Source organism: Mycothermus thermophilus (genome assembly GCF_041956435.1).
Source record: "Mycothermus thermophilus strain CBS 625.91 unplaced genomic scaffold VTJ04scaffold_6, whole genome shotgun sequence".
NCBI lineage: Eukaryota > Fungi > Ascomycota > Sordariomycetes > Sordariales > Chaetomiaceae > Mycothermus > Mycothermus thermophilus.
This window is the reverse complement of record NW_027191432.1, coordinates 2336040-2349825: the sequence shown is the minus strand read 5'-3', so window position 1 is coordinate 2349825 and position 13786 is coordinate 2336040. Positions and strand designations below refer to the sequence as shown.

Below are 13786 nucleotides of genomic sequence, written 5' to 3'. Positions count from 1 at the left end.
TGCCAGCCCGTCCTTTCCCTCACCTATTCTCGGTTGCCTTCCGAGTTTCCGAGTTTCTATTGCCCGCGGGCGCCTGCTCCTGCACGGGTCATCAGCGATTCTCGCTTCCATCCTTTCTTCCCTGGATGCCATTTGCCGACCCGCCCCGTGACACCACCGCCCCAACCACCTCCTTCGATCCCTCCGATGCCGCAAGAACCTTGATGTCCAGGACCAAGACTTTGACAATTTGGGTACCAGATCCAAGAAACATGCTGCCATCCATGGTGGGCTGCACGCAGAGGGGCCACCTATCTTACGACGGTCGGTGTTCAACCCTCCGAACGGTTTGCCGGTTCAGGGTTGTCGATGGATCGTCAAACCTGGTCGGAAGTTACCGTGTTTTTTCCCCTCTCGCCACTTACTTAGCGTTGTCACCCTACTCTATCCACCGTAAGCAGACAAAGAACGCCACGATCGAGACCCAATGCTGTGGTTCTGGAGCTCGAATTCGTGTCCGGCTCCGTCTGGCTGGGAACAAAGAAACCAAACACAAACAGGTTGACGTAGGTTACCTCAGGTAGGTAACGACAGCAAACGCAAGATCCCCAGGCCGATGGATGGAGTGAGTTGAAACATCCATGGCGGCGGGCCAGGCAGGGTTGATGCTGTCTCCCGTCAAACTTGCGTGGGGCTGGGGTGACGTCTAGGTTTGCTTCCCAAGACATGGAAGGCGTTGAGACTACGTACCGGCAAAGAAACGGTCAACGGCGAAGGCGGGTGGAGATTGGGGCAGTTAACATCGGTGCCCAGGGGGCCGTCAAGCTGGGAGAAGCACACTGCGTCAACGCCACAACGCTTACGAGCTGATAGACAACGTCCATAAGTACAGATTCCGAAAACAAATTGCACAGAATCACAAAACTCCGACCCGGGTATCTGGAAGACAGGGAGCCGCCAAGCAGCCAACCATCCTCCCAACCTCCTCTCCTCCTCTGCACGCTGCTGCGTTCAACGTTCCCCTCCTTTCTCTCCTCTGCCGTGCAACGACCTGGAGTGTAAGTAACAGCCTGCAAAAGAAATCACGAACCCCAAAACAAACGAAAATGCGTAGCTTACAGTGCGAGCCCATCCATCCGACTCGAGACCGTGCGAGTCTCGATGGGGTCGGACTCCTGGGACATGTTTGCCCCATCCACATGCCACATCCCCCTCCGAGCCGTACCCACGGATACTTCCATTTTCATAGAAACCAAACAACCTCCTCCTTAAACGCCGCCGATCCTTTGTTCATTGTTGGGGTCTCTCCATCCGCCTCCCAAGTACACTCAGCCTCAGGCGTCATGGGACAGCCCTCAGGTGGACCGTAACTCTACTATGCTTCGGGCCCGAGCCCCCGGCTGGGATCCGGAGTGGGTCCCGGTTCCGGAACCTGTCTGTCTGTTGACAATTCACTTGGCTGGTCAGGGGAGTTAGAAGAGACGAGTGCCAAGTATCATCTTGGTCTGCTCGCTCATCAGCCTCTTCGCGAGCGCCACCATGGAGCCTTCCTGCACCGGCTTGCCGTTCTCATCCACCTCGACCACCTGTACCGTCTGTGGTTGCTGCTGCAGCTGCAGTTGCTGTTCCTGAGCGCCCGGCTCCGTCTCGTCGGTGACAGACACCACTGAGGTCGTCGGCGAGGTGGGCTTGTCCGCCGAGAACAAATCCTTGATCTTGCCGGACCCGGTCACCGTTCTGACCACCACCGCGCTGGTGGGTATGACCTCCGTCGACACGTGGTACTCACAAAAGCTCTGGATAGCCTTGAGCATGTTGACGGCAAACACCTGGCAGTTATTATCGATGAGGTTGTACCCGGGTCTCTTCTCGCGCATCGCCGCAATCACCTTCTCCCCCTCGCGGCGCAGCGCCTCGTCGTTGAGCCGCGTCTCGCCGACGGGGAAGGTGCGCCACTCGGCCTTGTCGATGGGCCCGTTGGCGTAGATGACGTCGAGCCGCTCGTCCATCCACAGCTCGTGGCAGTAATCGCCCACCAGCACCGCCCAGTGCTGCGACGGGTCCGGGTACTGGTTGATGGTCTTTTCGATCCACCGCCCCAGCTTGGTGCGCTCCGCCAGCCACTTGCCCGCGAACCCCCCGATCGGATGCCACCCGATCAGCACGGGACGCGGGTCGCCGTCGTAGATCGGGTCGACGGCCGGGATCACGTTGGGTCGGGCCCCGAGGCGCAGAGAGTGCTCGATCGCGTGCCGGCCTTTGATCAGCTCGTGCTTGCTGCGGGTGAGGCCATCTTTGCTGGAATTAGGGGGAGTTGGTTAGTTGGGATTGCGGCTGAGGATGCTACGGCGGCTTGTATACAAGCTTGATCCCATTGAAACAGTGTGTATTATGAAGTAGTAGTCGAAGGATTCATGGTCCTGAGTAAATAAAGGGGTTGTGGGATGCGGCCGCCTGTCTCGCCAAGCAAGGCGGGGTGAAGGTGAAGCGGGGTGATTTTTTTTGACTTACACAAGCGACTTCATCCTCTTGGACAACGAGGGCGACTTGTTGGACTTGGGCGACGACGCCGTCTCGTCGACCGAGTTCTTCTCTTCGTCGCTGCCGCTCATGCTGGTTGACTGAGTGAGGCTGAGCTCTGGCATGGCGTGGTGTTGTGAGTGAACAGATGGCCGGGCTGAATGGCTGGCGTCCTCAGGTGTATGGTGGTGAGTTGAGGTGAGGCGTTCCGCGTAGCGACCTACATACATACATAATTCGCTTGACACCGAGTGCTAGTGCTTGGTATCCCAAATAACTACGCAGAGTCGATTGCCAGGCACACCATCTGCGCCGCCTCCTTCTCCAGACAACCCTCGTGCACGGTCCGATTTCATCCTGGAGTGTATTATTATTGCTGACGGCCTGCAGAGCTGTTGGTTCCAGATTGCCTCACAGATACTACGGATCACACGCCTCAGAGCAAAAAAGGTGCCGTTCGTACGCAGATTTGGTTCGATCACCCGGCCCCCTCAGCTGGTCCAAGAAGCGCAACACAAGGCTTGGCCTTTCAGCTTGATGGGGAGGGCTGTGCAAACGTAGGTGGAGGCTAGTTTGGGGAGGTCGTACAAGGTCGTACAAGGTCGTACAAGGCCTCTACGGCGTATTAGTATAGTGTTTGACTTTCTTCTTTTGACATACTACAGATAAAAATCCGTCTGGATATTACCAACATCCTTTGGGGTCTACAAAGATCGTTGGCAGCTGGCCATGGAGCTCGCTGGGTCTCCGCGATGGCCCAACGCCGCAGCCACTTTTGACCTCAGGGGAGCCAACACAGCCCCCAACGCGCAGCCTCGTCTGTATGCTGCCTCTCTGCTCCAATTGCTGTTTCTCTTGGCTGCCGGCTACCAATTTGTGGCCAACACCATCTACTGATTACGTGCTAAGTACCGTATGTACATACCTAAGTGCGGAGTATGCCCGACGTCTAGTTTGCTCATCTTCGCCACGTGCGGAGAGTTGTTTCTTCTCTCCGGCTCGAAGTGAAGTCTTTTTGTCGAGAATGACCCATCCTCTGGCTAACTAGCGCTGCGGGTGGCATGACAGGCCCGGCTGACACACCCCATTGCCGGCGGCAGCATACCCGGAGCGGCAGGGAGAAGAGACACAGCAGCGGGTCAGGTCAAAAAAGTAAGGGGTCAAACGACTCATGACACCGACCCAACGAACTGGTGCTGGAACTGATGGTGTTGGGTGTGTTGCAGAGCGTTGCGTTTGTGCGATGTTGCTGGCAAGCTTTCTTTCACTGAGCTAAGACTCCGTACCTACGTACCTAGTTAATGTAACGATTCGCCAGAGACTCAAGCTGACCCGCGTGCTGTAGCATTGGTGTTGGCATTCTCAGCCTCGATTTAATCGAGATCGAGCACATTTTCGACGCAGCCGTCTGCCTGACCGGCGATGTGAATGGCTTCTGCGCCTGCGCATCTTGCATTGCTGGTCCGGTCTGTGCTGTGCTGGGTTGGAAAAAGAAACCTTTCGTGCATCACCGACCACCGCCACCGGCAGCACCGTGTCTCATCAGCCCTTGGCAAGCGCACGAAATGACTTGCCCTTTGGGAGGAGGTGGCGCTCACTCACCGACGCTATCGCTGGCGCTAACATCGCTACAAGCCTAGCGGCATCGCGAACCCAAAAATGCCAGCCGGCTGGTCGGCCGTTGCGCCCGATCGGTAGTGTATGCCTTTTCTTTTGTGTTCTCTTTCGCTATTTGCCACAACAAGCATGGTGCGCTCTGCGGTGCGGTGCAGATCCCTACTCGATGAAGGACGGCATCTCGCGTGGCTTCGACGCGCGGTGTGGGAAGGGGGACCGCGTGCGCGACACATGGCTGTGGAATGAGGGTGTCATGCCCTTGCTTCTTGTCTGGATGCCTTTCGTTGAAGAAATCTCGGCCGCAGGCCATGTCAAGAGCTTGTCTCGAGATGCGGTTTTGGGACACGGCTGAGCCCGAAAGCTTATTCCATGGCATAGCAAACAAAGTTGGAACACCACCACACCCGGCCGTTCTTCGGTCTTCTGGGGCACATTGGGGGGAAGGCAAAATGGAAGTGGAAGCTGCCAGACTGGGGCGCCGGCGCCTGAGCGTTTGCACAAGAGCAAGTGACACCTGGCTGGCACACGGCGGCCTTCTTTTTTTTTCCCTGCCCAACGCGGGTGGTGGCTAGGTCGCCAAGCCAAGCGTGACTCCGACCATGTGTGATTGAACCAGACTTTGGCACCCTGGACCGGCCCAAACCAAACCCTGGACCTCGGGGCCGGGCCCAGCCAAGAAGGGAAAAGCAGTCGAGATCGTGGGATTCGAACAGTGCGCACATGGAACACACAAACCTCGGAAACCCGACCGGAATCGGACACCTCCTGGACTCGACTGGCTGCAGTGTTCTGGCTCCTGCATCCTCCCAACAAAACCTGGTGAATCTCCGACGTGTTGCAGGCAAAAGAGAAACCCATACGAGAAACAGAATGCCAACCTCGATGCACGCCTCAAATGGTTTGGTTTTGCGGAGCAGAACGGGAACTGGGCGGACCCATCGATTCCATTGAAACGGTCGAGGTGGAGGACTGGGACCTGATCAGACCAGAAAGATGGAGCCATCATCCACGGCCGGCAGGACGGCAAGGACGGCAAGGAAAGGTGGGAGTGGAGTGCTTCGGCCCACACACGTCACCTTCCTGGTGAGACTGCCCGCCGTTTTGGGCATGGGCCCGACGACACACCACGGGTCCAGCAGAGGTCCAGCAGACAGGCCGGCGGCAGCGGCAGAACCTGAGCCCTGGATCAGGGCGTCCTTGACCAATCACAGCTGCTCATCCGACCGCGGAGCTCGGAGAAGCTAGCACCGGGGGATCCCTCCCCAGACCCAATCACGCAGCACCGTGTGCAGTACGGCTTGGAGCCTCCCCATGCCGCTGGGCCGGGATCGCGGGATCCCCTCTTGCACGCGCTTGCGCAATCATGAGTGGCCGGGGGAAGACCCAGCCATTCTGCCACCACTCTGTCGGGGCCAGAGACAGAGACACGCAGCACAACACCGTGTGAGGATCCACAATCCCGGGACTGTGCCTCCCACAGGCGGACCGGGAACCCATGGAATCCCCCTCGGCACTCCACTCCTGCAGTGCTGCAGCGCTGGGCTCCTCATTTCCTGCCTCCCGGCTCTCTTCCCTCCTCAACAAGGGCGCCAACCCCCATCGGTCCATCCCTCCCTTCTCCCCCCTGCAATTCTCGCTCCGGCCAGCAAAGCCAAGCCAGCCAAGGGTGCCCGTCTCATCACCCGGCTTGGACCTCTCATTTTTCTCTCTTTGCCCAGCCAATCCCTCTCAGTTCGGTTCCCGGTTCCCTCTCTCTTCCCTTCTGCAACCTCGACAACCTCTGCCGGGACTCGACATCGCGGAGCGGGAAGCGTGCAAAGAAAGAGGAGGAAATATCAAAGGGTAAAAAAAGGTTTGGAAAGACAACGCAACGAAGACAACGACGTCGATCGCACAGCTTCCCCAGGATTTCACCGGCCCACCAGCTGAGACGAACCCCCGCCCATCCCGACGCCAATCAGCAGCGATACAGTACGAGCCCGACCCGTCGCTCTGGCTCCTGGGAATCCCCCCGTCCCAAGCTTCTTCTCAGTCAGCACTCACACCACCGCAAACTCGCCTGCAACTTTTCCCTTCTTCCCTCGTTTCGCATCCTCTCAACATCGAATTTTCCCGCATCGAAATCGACCGTCGATCCGAGAGCGCGACGCTTTCGCTCGTTTTCGAATTTGCATCGAGTCGACCGGCCCATTGCACACGTGCCGAACCCTGCGTCTGACGGTGTTTGCTGCGGCCCCCTTCTGTGCGACAACCCGGTACTTTGGAGGTGTTGTGCCATTTGAGTGGTTGAGAAACATCGTGTGCGAGCCTTGGTGTAATCGCACTCGTCGCCGAGTCCGTCTGCAGAGCCTTTCGACACGGAAGAGTAAGTCAACCGCTGCTTTGCATCGTTGTGTACACGGCTTTGTCGCCTTGGTTTTCTTTCGTCCGAACTCGGGCGGGGACTGTTCAGACGTCGCGACGTCCCAAGCCCGTGGGTTTGGCCTCTTTCTGCATACTTCTGCAACGGACGAATTGATTGCAGCGACACCACGATGCTGACTGGCAATTTGCGCAGGAATTTTTCTTGGTCGAGCAGTGCGGCCCTGCTGGGAGCAACTTTGATTGAAAGCCTTTATCGACTGTTTAGACGGACGCCTTGATCAAATAGATTGTCCCGATGACATCAACCATGGGCGCGCCCATCCTCGCCTCGGCGGCCCACGCCATCCCGGCGCTGGAGAGCCACAACAGCGCTCCGGAGGAGTCCATCATCCACAGGGATACCAAGGGCGGCCGGCGCCTCTGGTATTGCCTTAGGGTTATCCAGCAGCCCGAGCGCGCTCGTGCCTGCGGCTCTGGTCCGAAGTGTGAGTTTGTGTCTGGCTTTGGACTTGTTTCCAGAAAGCTAACATGATGCAGCCTCGGCCGATCGCCGTCCCGTCGACCCGCCTCCGGTTGTTGAGCTGCGCATCTATGAGGGTCAGACTTGGGAGCAGGCTCGCGAGAAGGACATCACCTTCGTCTACAATGCCAACTTCTTCCTCTATGTCACCCTTGAGCATGCCCGCATTCTCGCCCATGCCCGCGGCACTCCGTCGCCCAACAACATTCCTCCGGTTCTGACCGGCATGCCCGTCTCTGGCATGGCTTACCTTGACCGTCCCCAGGAGGCTGGCTACTTCCTGTTTCCTGATCTCTCGGTAAGGCACGAAGGCCGCTACAAGCTCACCTTCAACCTGTATGAGGAGACCAAGGAGGACAAGGACAAGGATAAGGACGAGCCCGACACCCCCGCCACCAGCGTTGACTCCATCACGGGCGGTTCATTCGACTATCGCATGGAGGTCAAGTCTCAGGAGTTCATCGTCTACAGCGCCAAGAAGTTCCCCGGCCTGGCCTCGAGCACCGCCCTCGGCCGCGTCATTTCCGAGCAAGGCTGCCGCGTTCGCATCCGCCGCGACATTCGCATGAGGCGCCGTGGCAGGAAGGGTGATGATGGTGGTGATTATGAGGAGGGTGATGAGTACAGCCGCAGCAGGAGGACAGCAACCCCCGACAACCGCAATGACTACAACCGCCAGCGCTCCATGAGCAACAGCAGCGAGAGGGCGCCCTATCCTGGCGATCCCCAGCGCCGGCCATCCATGAGCGACTATCATCAACCGCAGTATCAGCAGAACTCTCAGCCTGGCAAGCATCACCTCCAGTTTATGGGCTCGAACGCGAACCCACCGTATCCTGCTGCTCCGCCGCAGCCCTACCAGCAACCGCCTTCGGTGCCCGCATCGCCAGTCTACCCGCCATCGCAGCACGGTGCTTCGTACCCGCCCCAGTCATACGCTCCGCCGCCGCCGCCGCCTGCTCCTAGGTCGCACAGCCGTGAGCGGACTCCCTCGCAAGGCCCGGCGTATGCCCCGATCAACCCGGCTCCTCCGCGCCGCGAGGCTCAGCAACAAGAAAGCCGGCCTGCGCCGATGCAGTTGCCTCCTATCCAGCCGTCGCCGCACCACCCGCCGACACCTCAGCAATCGCACCAGCCGCTGCCGCCGCAACAATACAAGCCGCGCCAGAGTCTCCCGCCGCTGCAGATCGATAGCAACATGTCGGCCCCGTCCCGGCCTCCGCTTCCGAGCCAGAGCCCCGTCGTGCCTGATCGTCGCACACTTGTCCCGCTCGGCATGCTCATGAACAACCCGCCGCCCAGCAGCAAGTCGGGTCCCACTGATCCCAAGACTTTGCCGCCGCCTACTCAGTACGCGGGCACCAAGCGGTCACGCGACGAGACTTTCCGTCCCGAGACGGAGATTCGCTCGCGGTATCAGGACGGTGCTCGCGACCAGGGCGTGGTTGAGGATGTCTACCAGGAGGAGGAGAACATGCAGTTCGCGCGTGCCAACGGTACCGTTAGCTGGACAAAGTACCTGCCGTACTAAATGCCCGTTCATGATTGGTGATTGGGTGTTTGGTGTTGGTGCTTTTCGGGTCTGTTGGTCTCCATCATCAGCATAGATGGATAATGTGGTTCTGCATGGGTTTGGTCGCTTGTTGGGTCGGTTGGTTTTGCGCTGCTTGCGCCTGGCGCTGAACTTGTATATGAAGGGGCAATCTGGGTTTTGTGTTTTGATTTGGTTTTGCTGTTTTGGGGTGAGGCGCTACCGGGCTGTTTTGTTTCGGGGCTGGGTTTTTGGTGGGGATCAATCGCACTCGCACACGAGGATACCAGTCTACGGACGCACTCGACACACACTCCTTATTTCCTTTTCCTGGTTTTTGTGTCTGTTCTCTTTTTCCTATCTTCTCTTCGCTGTCTACCTAGTTTTTCTTTGGACACCTTGGGTGTCGGCTGGCATACCGCCCTCTCTTTGTTCCTAGTTTCTCTCCCCGAGATATACCATAGCATGGACTCTCCCTCCGTGTTTTTCCTTAGCAACATCTCAGGTTATTTTCTTCGCAAGAAGGTAAAGGTCAGAGTTGGAGTTATCCCTAGCGGTAACCGGCAGTGAATTCGGCCATTTGGATAAGGTTGATTTGGGGCGATGGGAAGGATGGAGGTGAGGCGAGATTATAACAAGAGTTATTTTTTGGTCATTTTATTTGTCTTTGGATAGGTCTAGTGCGCATATATTATATAGCTGGGTATCTATTGTTCAGAACTATGGTTGTTTGCTCCTCCGCGTGCTGGTTGCTGTAGTGTATGGTGTCATCGGCTACGTCTGTATGGACAAGGCCGGAAGATGTAGTATCGGTTCATTGTGTGACGGTGTGATGGCGTGATGGTATCCGATGCTTGTCGTCTGCGGTCGTGGAGATAACCTCGGAAACAAAACAATGGACGTGTCTCGCTTCTGCAGTTCCTGTCAGGAGCTCTTGCGCGTCTTCTCCTGCATACTCCGTATGGGGTAAGGGAACGACAACGTGGCAGGTGGTCGATTGGCTCAGACAGGCGTGCCTGCACCTCTCTGCCCCTGCGGGAAGCGGGCCGCTCAACGGTTGTCCGGCCGGCCAGATGCCAACGCGCGTGGGGCGCGGTCTGGGGAAGCGGCTGAAGAAGAGAGAACAGACACAAGATCATCACCTCAGCTTGTGCACTTTTTATCATCATCCGATTCTTTTTGCCGAGGTGGGATTGAAGATATCTCCCTAATACAATATTACTACCACTCGGCGCTGCATTGCGCATGAGATTCGTTTGTTGTCCAGCAAACTCGGACTTCGGTTCCATTGTTTGTTCGAGTCTTGGGTCGTTGCTTGTGGTTGGCCGGTTTGGGACGGTTGCTCCGTGCACCAGGGGGGTTGCAACGGGTGGAAGTAAACAAAACACTGGCGCTTCCCGCACTGACCTCTTGCGTCGGTGAACAAACCAACTCTTTTTTTCTCAACCACCACTGCGCAAAACATTTCGCATCGAGAGATAACGATTCAAATTTTGACGCCGAGCTGCGAAACAGCATTTCCTGCTTGTTGTAGTCGTCGCCGACGGCGACACCGACGACTTTGAAACGAAATCGCGACATACTTGCTCGAGAGACGATTCCCCGAGACAACGAGACAACGACAAGAAAGATAGGCGCTCATGTCTGTTTGTGTCGTCCGTCAACGAGAAGCATTTCCCAGCGAGCCCAACGGCTTCATCACCAGCACCGCGGTCGCTAGAAAGCAACAATAACAACCCACCGACCGACCGACTGACACATAGACGAGTCGCGCCATGTCAACCACATCCGCCGCGGCAGCGGTCGGCAGCGGGACCTCCTTCCGCCACCGCCTGCTGAAGCAGCAAGCCCAGGGCTTGCACATCCAGACGCAGAACCTTCCGTTCCCGCTCCCGCAGCAGGACAGGGCGGAGCCATGGTCCCCGGGCTCCGGTCCCAGCACCCCGCGCGTCATGCCGCCCGTCTCACCTCGCGTCATCAACTCCGCCGCCGTGGTCACCGGCCAGAGCAGGTTTGTGGAGGGGAGCATGAACGACCGGGTCTCGACCGCGCCGCCGCCGGGGTTTTTGGGTTTTGAACCTGACGATGACGACGATGATGACGATGATAGCGACGAGTATGAGGCGGCGGCAAGAGATTCCGAAGAGAGGAAACGGAGGGAAGACTCCCGCGAGCGCGCCGCAGCAGCTGCTGCGGGGAGGTTGAAGCGGTTTCAGCGACACCAGCAGCGCATGTCCGAGTCGGATGCTCGCGCCGGTAGTGGGTCAGGTGCGGCTGGGACGACGTCCGGGCTGAATCACCTCCGCCGACCCAAGAGCACAGCTGCGGGATGGCTCGGGCAGTCGGCCCAGTCGGAACAGCAGCAGCGCGCCGGTGGCAATGGAGTGGTCAAGAAGACTAGTTTTCTCGCGCCGCTGTGGGACGGGGTCCGGGAGAAGCTGCAGCATTTGAACAAGTCCAAGTCGTCAGGGAGTATTGGGCGGATGGTCAACTTGGTCGGGGAGAGGAAGAGCAGCGGGGAGAAGGCCGCGAAGGCTGAACTGGAGAAGCACCAGTCGTCCTCCTCGTCGACCACAGCGTACCCCAGCCGCGAGGAGGTCTTGGAGAGTTACAGGAACTTGGTCGCTTCGGGCTTCTTCGAGGCGCACGCTATCCGCGGCGGGAGACATCCGTTGCGCGTTCCAGGAGGGAATACCACCTCCAACAACGGCAACGGGCCCGCGTCGCCAACGGGAAGCAAGTCGTTCGCCGACCACATGGCCGCGTCCCCGCCCGTTTCGCCCAGCGCGGCGTCGTTCGCGGAGCAGATCTCTTCCTTGTCAAGCAGAGACAGCAGCAACCTCCCCTCGGTCTCTGGCCGGTCCTTCGCTGACCGCATGGCCGCCCGGCAACAGGAAGAGCAACAACAGCAGCAACAACAAAAACAGCAACGCTTCTCGGCCCCACCGGCGCCGATCCGCCCCATGGACCCGCCGCCGCTTCCGCCTGTTAGAGCCTCGTCGACGTCGGCGGCGTCGTCTTCATCGTCGTCGCGCATCAGCCGTCAGATCCCCCGCGCCCTCCTGCCGGGCCACCATCGCGGCACCAAGCGCGCGCCGTCGCTGGACCTGGCGGCCGACGCGGAGATGGTCAAGCGGAAGCTCGTCAAGAAGCTGCGGTACTCTGCCTCGAGGATGTCGGCTGACCTGCCGAGGAGCAACCGCGCCTCATCATCATCATCCGGCCAGCGGGCGCGGCATCAACATAGCCACAGCTACAGTGGCGGGTATGGTGGCGGGTATAGTGCTGGGAGGACGTCGACTTCATCGGACCGCCTGGCGCCGCTGTCCCCTACCGAGTCGGTGTTCAGCCACATTAGCATTGCCTCGACGTCCGCGGCCGCAGCGCCCGCGCCCGTGCCGGTGGCGGTGGAGGTTGATGAGACAAAGTCGCTGAAACAACACCGCAAGCTGACCAAGTCGCGTCGGCGCATCCTGGGCATCCGCCGCACCCGTTCTCCCTCACCCTCGAAATCTACTGTGGTTAATGGGTCTGAGAGGAGAAGCGGGGAGGTGGAGATGCAGGATGCGGACGCAATGATGCTTGACGAGCCGGAACTGCCGCCAACCCACCACCACCAACAACACCAACAACAACAGGACGAAGAACCAAAAGTCATCCTCGTCCCCGGCCCCAAGAGCGCCACCCCAGCCGCCACCATCCCAATCCCAATCTCAACCTCGACATCGTCAAGGAACTCCTCAAAACAGCACCGCAACATCACCCCGCCACCAGCGACTTTCTTCCGGCCCCATCACGGCCACCACCAAGACACCCAACCGCAGAGAAAGCACCACGAACCCCTCAGCATCCTCCCCGACCCGAACCAAGGCATCCCCCAGCTCCCGCGCATCCCGCGCGAGTTTTGCGACGCCATGGGCGCGTTGGCGCCTCCTGTTCCCGCTACCACCGTCACTACCATTGTTAACACCAACACAGCAAGTGATGTTAGCCTAGCGACGGTGGGGTCCGTGGCTTCGGTGGCTGCCGGGTCAGTAGGCGGCGAGCATGAGCGGGGGGTGATTGGCCTGGCCATCAGCACGCCATCGGTCAGCAACAGCTTTAACGAGAAGATGGATGGGCTGGTGCTTGGTGGTGTTGCTGGAGGTGGGAATAGGGATTCCGGGCTGGGAGGGGGGAAGGGGGAGGAGGATGTGGAGAATATCCCTGTTTGGGGGTGAGATCCAGCTCCTCCCTCTGGAAACCACGACGGATGGGGATGATGACATGCCCGCGGATGGTGCTGGGAAGTGGTATGGAGTACATATCAACAAAAAGATGAGATGGATAAGATTGATTAGAACTGGGGGGATGACGGGGTGCCAACGTCTGACCGGATAGGACTGGACGGTGGTTTTTTTTGTTGGCGCCTCGTCGTTTGGGAAGAGCCGCAGGGCGGGTGTGGATATTCTTTTTCCTTTGTCATTCCTTTCCTATGCTTTCTTTCCTTTCATGTTTATCTCATTTTCCTTTTTTTCCGGCCGGGTTTGGTCTGGACGGCGTGGACGGTTTCAGCTCGACTCAGCTCGGCGGCGGCGGCTCAGGGTACCTATCTATCCATCCATCTCTACTCCCTTACAAGCCGAGAGAGAGGCGGTGACAGAGTGGTGGTTAGTTAGAGGGGAGCGAGGAAGATGGGAGTGAGGGAAGAAGATCCGAGGACATAACGACGAGCCTCTCTTCTTGCCCTCCTTCCTTCCGCTCCTCCACGCCACCACCAACCACCCCCTTGGCAGTGAGAGGGAGAGAGAGCATGGACCCTGAGCACAAGCACGAGACCGAGACTGAGACTGAGCTGGAACACGTCCGCCCGTCCAAGTCCACAAGCCCGGTTTGATGACCGCTTTTTCTTTTCTTCTCAGAAGATGGATGACTGTTATGACGACCAAACCAACCGACCTCCCCCTTCCAGCAACAACAACAACAACAACAACCAACAACCAAACCAAAACCATGATGACTTCAACGCGATGCGATGTTTTTACACAACACAATACTCACAGAGAAAAACTCGGATATGCGGGGGAGGCTGAGGTTTTCTGGATTGGATTGGATTGGATTGGACTTGATTGGATTGGGATGAGATGGGATGGCTTTCTCTTGTTTTTCTTATTCTTATGATGATGACCAAGATTATGATGATGACGACGAACTTGGCTTGCTCGCATCGCTTGCTGGTTGGGTTTGTTGTTTTTGTTTTGTTTTGTTTTGTTTTG

The 13786-nt window shown here is 58.1% G+C and overlaps 7 protein-coding genes across 7 annotated transcripts; 4 read left to right on the top strand and 3 right to left on the bottom strand.

Annotated features, from left to right (window-relative positions):
- Nucleotides 1-91: 91 nt before the first annotated feature.
- Nucleotides 92-1163, bottom strand: VTJ04DRAFT_9265 (uncharacterized protein; the record flags this gene model as incomplete). The annotated part of the gene is made up of 4 exons (XM_069367793.1): nucleotides 92-271; nucleotides 730-804; nucleotides 900-918; nucleotides 1099-1163. 4 exons carry the CDS (start codon nucleotides 1161-1163, stop codon nucleotides 92-94), a joined length of 339 nt encoding a protein of 112 aa, XP_069216086.1.
- A 288-nt stretch (nucleotides 1164-1451) lies between these two features.
- On the bottom strand, nucleotides 1452-2624 carry VTJ04DRAFT_9264 (uncharacterized protein; the record flags this gene model as incomplete). Its single annotated transcript, XM_069367792.1, has 2 exons — nucleotides 1452-2277; nucleotides 2491-2624. The coding sequence occupies 2 exons, from the start codon at nucleotides 2622-2624 to the stop codon at nucleotides 1452-1454; spliced, it is 960 nt and encodes a 319-aa protein (XP_069216085.1).
- Nucleotides 2625-5096: 2472 nt separating this feature from the next.
- On the bottom strand, nucleotides 5097-5429 carry VTJ04DRAFT_9263 (uncharacterized protein; the record flags this gene model as incomplete). The annotated part of the gene is made up of 2 exons (XM_069367791.1): nucleotides 5097-5312; nucleotides 5385-5429. The coding sequence occupies 2 exons, from the start codon at nucleotides 5427-5429 to the stop codon at nucleotides 5097-5099; spliced, it is 261 nt and encodes an 86-aa protein (XP_069216084.1).
- Nucleotides 5430-5611: 182 nt separating this feature from the next.
- On the top strand, nucleotides 5612-6724 carry VTJ04DRAFT_9262 (uncharacterized protein; the record flags this gene model as incomplete). Its single annotated transcript, XM_069367790.1, has 4 exons — nucleotides 5612-5782; nucleotides 5835-6358; nucleotides 6424-6481; nucleotides 6674-6724. The coding sequence occupies 4 exons, from the start codon at nucleotides 5612-5614 to the stop codon at nucleotides 6722-6724; spliced, it is 804 nt and encodes a 267-aa protein (XP_069216083.1).
- A 63-nt stretch (nucleotides 6725-6787) lies between these two features.
- VTJ04DRAFT_9261 (uncharacterized protein) lies at nucleotides 6788-8531 on the top strand (the record flags this gene model as incomplete). The annotated part of the gene is made up of 2 exons (XM_069367789.1): nucleotides 6788-6965; nucleotides 7018-8531. The coding sequence occupies 2 exons, from the start codon at nucleotides 6788-6790 to the stop codon at nucleotides 8529-8531; spliced, it is 1692 nt and encodes a 563-aa protein (XP_069216082.1).
- A 76-nt stretch (nucleotides 8532-8607) lies between these two features.
- On the top strand, nucleotides 8608-8970 carry VTJ04DRAFT_9260 (uncharacterized protein; the record flags this gene model as incomplete). The annotated part of the gene is made up of 1 exon (XM_069367788.1): nucleotides 8608-8970. One exon carries the CDS (start codon nucleotides 8608-8610, stop codon nucleotides 8968-8970), a length of 363 nt encoding a protein of 120 aa, XP_069216081.1.
- Nucleotides 8971-10306: 1336 nt separating this feature from the next.
- On the top strand, nucleotides 10307-12751 carry VTJ04DRAFT_9259 (uncharacterized protein; the record flags this gene model as incomplete). Its single annotated transcript, XM_069367786.1, has 1 exon — nucleotides 10307-12751. The coding sequence occupies one exon, from the start codon at nucleotides 10307-10309 to the stop codon at nucleotides 12749-12751; it is 2445 nt and encodes an 814-aa protein (XP_069216080.1).
- Nucleotides 12752-13786: the final 1035 nt, after the last annotated feature.